Source organism: Capsicum annuum, chromosome 8, assembly GCF_002878395.1.
Source record: "Capsicum annuum cultivar UCD-10X-F1 chromosome 8, UCD10Xv1.1, whole genome shotgun sequence".
Classification (NCBI taxonomy): domain Eukaryota; kingdom Viridiplantae; phylum Streptophyta; class Magnoliopsida; order Solanales; family Solanaceae; genus Capsicum; species Capsicum annuum.
Window position 1 is genome coordinate 170758768 of NC_061118.1, and position 3098 is coordinate 170761865.

The window sequence follows — 3098 nt, forward strand, 5'->3', positions numbered from 1 at the left end:
GGGAAGGTACGCAAGGATATGCATCCAAATACCACTCGATACCCCAATAGCAACCTCATTTTCCATCAATCATCATACCTAACCCCTTCTCTACGAAGGGGAGAGATTCATATGTAAAAACTGCGGAAGACTAGGCCACACATCATCCAATTATTCGTACCCTCTCAGATCTTCTCAACAAACCCCGAATGGTATTGAGGAAGCAACACAATCCACCAATGCGACGGAGCAGACAACACTGGTAATGGATGATTTCCACGAGTGGCAGACAATTGACTTCACTAAAAAGAAGAAGCCAAAGCAAGCGTCAAACCACTCGAGCACGGAAGAAACACCTATCTCAAGGTAAAAACCTTTGATGCGGTGTCACGTAAGTTTCTCAACCCCAGCACTCCCATGGCAGTACCACTGAAGTCTCACCCTCAATTCTCTAAGACTTCTCAGAATGGGCCAGCCCAAGGTCAGACCTCCAAGCCCAATTCGTTGTCTAAGCCTTACCTGAGGAAAATGGCTAAGAATTTGACTACTGGGCTTCCAAAAGGGAAAGCCCATCAAACAAGGCTGGGAAAGCCCATCAAAACAAGGCTCCCATCAACAAGGGAACCCTTGGGCCTAGAATTCTGACCTATTTGGACCCTAATGAACCCTGTCTATCTCATCAGAATTCCCTCCCTCCTAAAATTAATTTTTCTACTCTTAAGATGGATCAAAAAATAAAAACTTCCCCCACTGGTGGGCCACCCTCTTTACACGTGAGCATAGGCAATCATGAAGTCTCTCTCACAACTGCGGGAAACCTTTCCAATTCCCGCAGTGATGTGATTGAGAATGTCTCAACTCTGGACAATGCATTTAATGCTGGTGGAGTTCCCCAAGGGAAAACTCCTCAGCTGCCTTCTCCTGCCTCCTCTTTCTTTGTTTATAATGAGCTAAAAATAACAGACCTTTCTCAAGAAAGCTCTCATGGAGTCACCAAGAACCAACAATATTACCATTACCACAAATCCACTACCACAGGACCACCAACCAACATCGTGGTTGGAAGTGTGCCTATCCAACCAAACAGCCCCCCTACACCTAGAATGGGAAGGGTGACACTTTACTATACTAATCTAGGACCCCCAATACCTGGCCCAGCTAGCAATGGTGATCCTGAATCAGGGCCTACAGACTTATGGGTCCAATGTCTGGATGGCCACCCTATTTCATGTGATCAACTCACCAGTTCAGGAGGAACTAAGCATGGAGTCCTTAGCCAACATAATGAACCAGCTCAGCCTGGGACTTCCATTCTTTCCTCCCCACGAACCTGCAATGATGTTCTTAGGACCAAATTTTACACCTCCAACTGGGGAACAACTGGCTCCTCTCAGCCAAGGAATGACACTAGCCACCCTGGTCACTCTCCCAACATCCCCCATTTGACTCTAGAGAGAATAGAGAGAATGAATGCATTAGAGGCCCTAAGAGCAACCAACAAGGACATGGAGGACTTTCTAGCCAAGATCAGGGTGCCAAAAACAGAAATCCTCAATCTAGTAGAGCCTCTAAGGCTAGAGTTCACAAAGCCAGTTCAGGAGATTGCGATCATCCTAATGCCGCTAGGGTTAGCAGTACTAGGTATAAAAATAAGCCCAACAAACCCTATGATAGAAGAGACCACCAAGGTCATACTTTTCTCCCCCACCAGGAAAAGAAAAGCTCCTTCTTGGGCACCCACCTCCAACCCCAAGGGAAAGGACAAGGAGGCTGTGATAGAAATCCACCATCCCCTGCATTCTAAGATGAAGAACTGCATTGTGTAGAATTCTAGGGGGCCAAGAATACTGAATTTAGAAAGCATTGTAAGACTATAGTTAACATCCACAAACCATGCATCTTTGCCTTGCTTGAAACTAAGATGATTAAGCATCAGGACCTTTGTGAAGAACTGGGATACCATGATTATATCCAAGCTGAAGAAAATGGTAACTCTGGAGAAATTGTTATCATGTGGAAAGAGACACCATCTCCATTTCTTCTATCTCCATCTGTCCTAGGTTATCAATGCTAAGGTTAAGGTAAATTTTCCCCCCTTCTCCTAGTTTCTTAGTGTCATTTATGCCAGTACTGACTTTCAGTCAAGACTTAAGCTGTGGCTCCACCTCTCTACTTTCTCTAATACCTTCATTCTTCCTGAAGAAAAAAACTGGCTAATCGGGGGAGACATTAATAAAGTCCTTAAAGCCTCTGAGAAGTTTGGAGGCTCAGGTATTAATATGAACAGGGCTAACCTCTTTATGAACTATTTAAATTACTGTAAGCTCATTGATTTAGGCTTCAAAAGGAGCAAATACACCTGGTCCAATATGAGATATAGGTATAGACAATGTCTCATCCTTAAAAGACTGGATATGTGTCTGGCTAATGATGAGTGGATTCACCTTTACCCTGAATCCACCATCACTCACCTCTCAAGAACCCACTCTGACCACTCTCCTCTTCTCCTTAATATGGGTTCCCCATCCAACAGCCAAATGAAAGCCTTTAGGGTTGAGTTTATGTGGCTTAGTCACCAGGACTTCCCCAACCTTATTACAGATTCCTTCATGGATTGCCCTAACATAACTGTGGCTACCTCTGAGTTTGAGAATAGGGCTAGGAATTGGAATAAACTTATATTTGGTAACATATTTGCCAAGAAAAAGCACTTGCTTGCAAGATTATCTGGTATTCAAAAGTTTGCCAATTACCCTACTAGCTCCTTCCTCCATGGGCTAGACGCAAATTTTCTCAAAGAGTTCAACCATGTCCTTACCCTGGAGACTGAATTCTGGAAGCTAAAGTCTATAATTTTTTTGGCTTCTAGAAGAGGACTCCAACTTTAGATTCTACCATACCACCACTCTCAGTAGAAGAAGAATAAATAAAATCAATTCTCTCACAGATGAGAGTGGCAATTGGCTTTACCAGCACTTAGACATTGTGAAATTGGTGTCCTCTTATTATGCCAATCTCTACACTACTGATCATTCCCTGGGTTACCTGGCTACCCAATCCAATCCCTCTACCAAGTGTAGTATCAACTCTCTCCACCATGAAGCTCTCCAGACAATCCC

At 43.9% G+C, this 3098-nt stretch overlaps 1 protein-coding gene across 1 annotated transcript; it reads left to right on the forward strand.

Annotated features, from left to right (window-relative positions):
* Positions 1–2393: 2393 nt before the first annotated feature.
* LOC124886718 lies at positions 2394–2867 on the forward strand. Its single transcript, XM_047395657.1, has one exon. The coding sequence runs from the start codon at positions 2394–2396 to the stop codon at positions 2865–2867; it is 474 nt and encodes a 157-aa protein (XP_047251613.1).
* The last annotated feature ends 231 nt before the right edge of the window (positions 2868–3098 follow it).

Excerpts from the sequence above, each read along its gene's own strand:
- LOC124886718 (XM_047395657.1), top strand. The coding sequence starts at position 2,394 with ATGTGTCTGGCTAATGATGAGTGGATTCACCTTTACCCTGAATCCACC.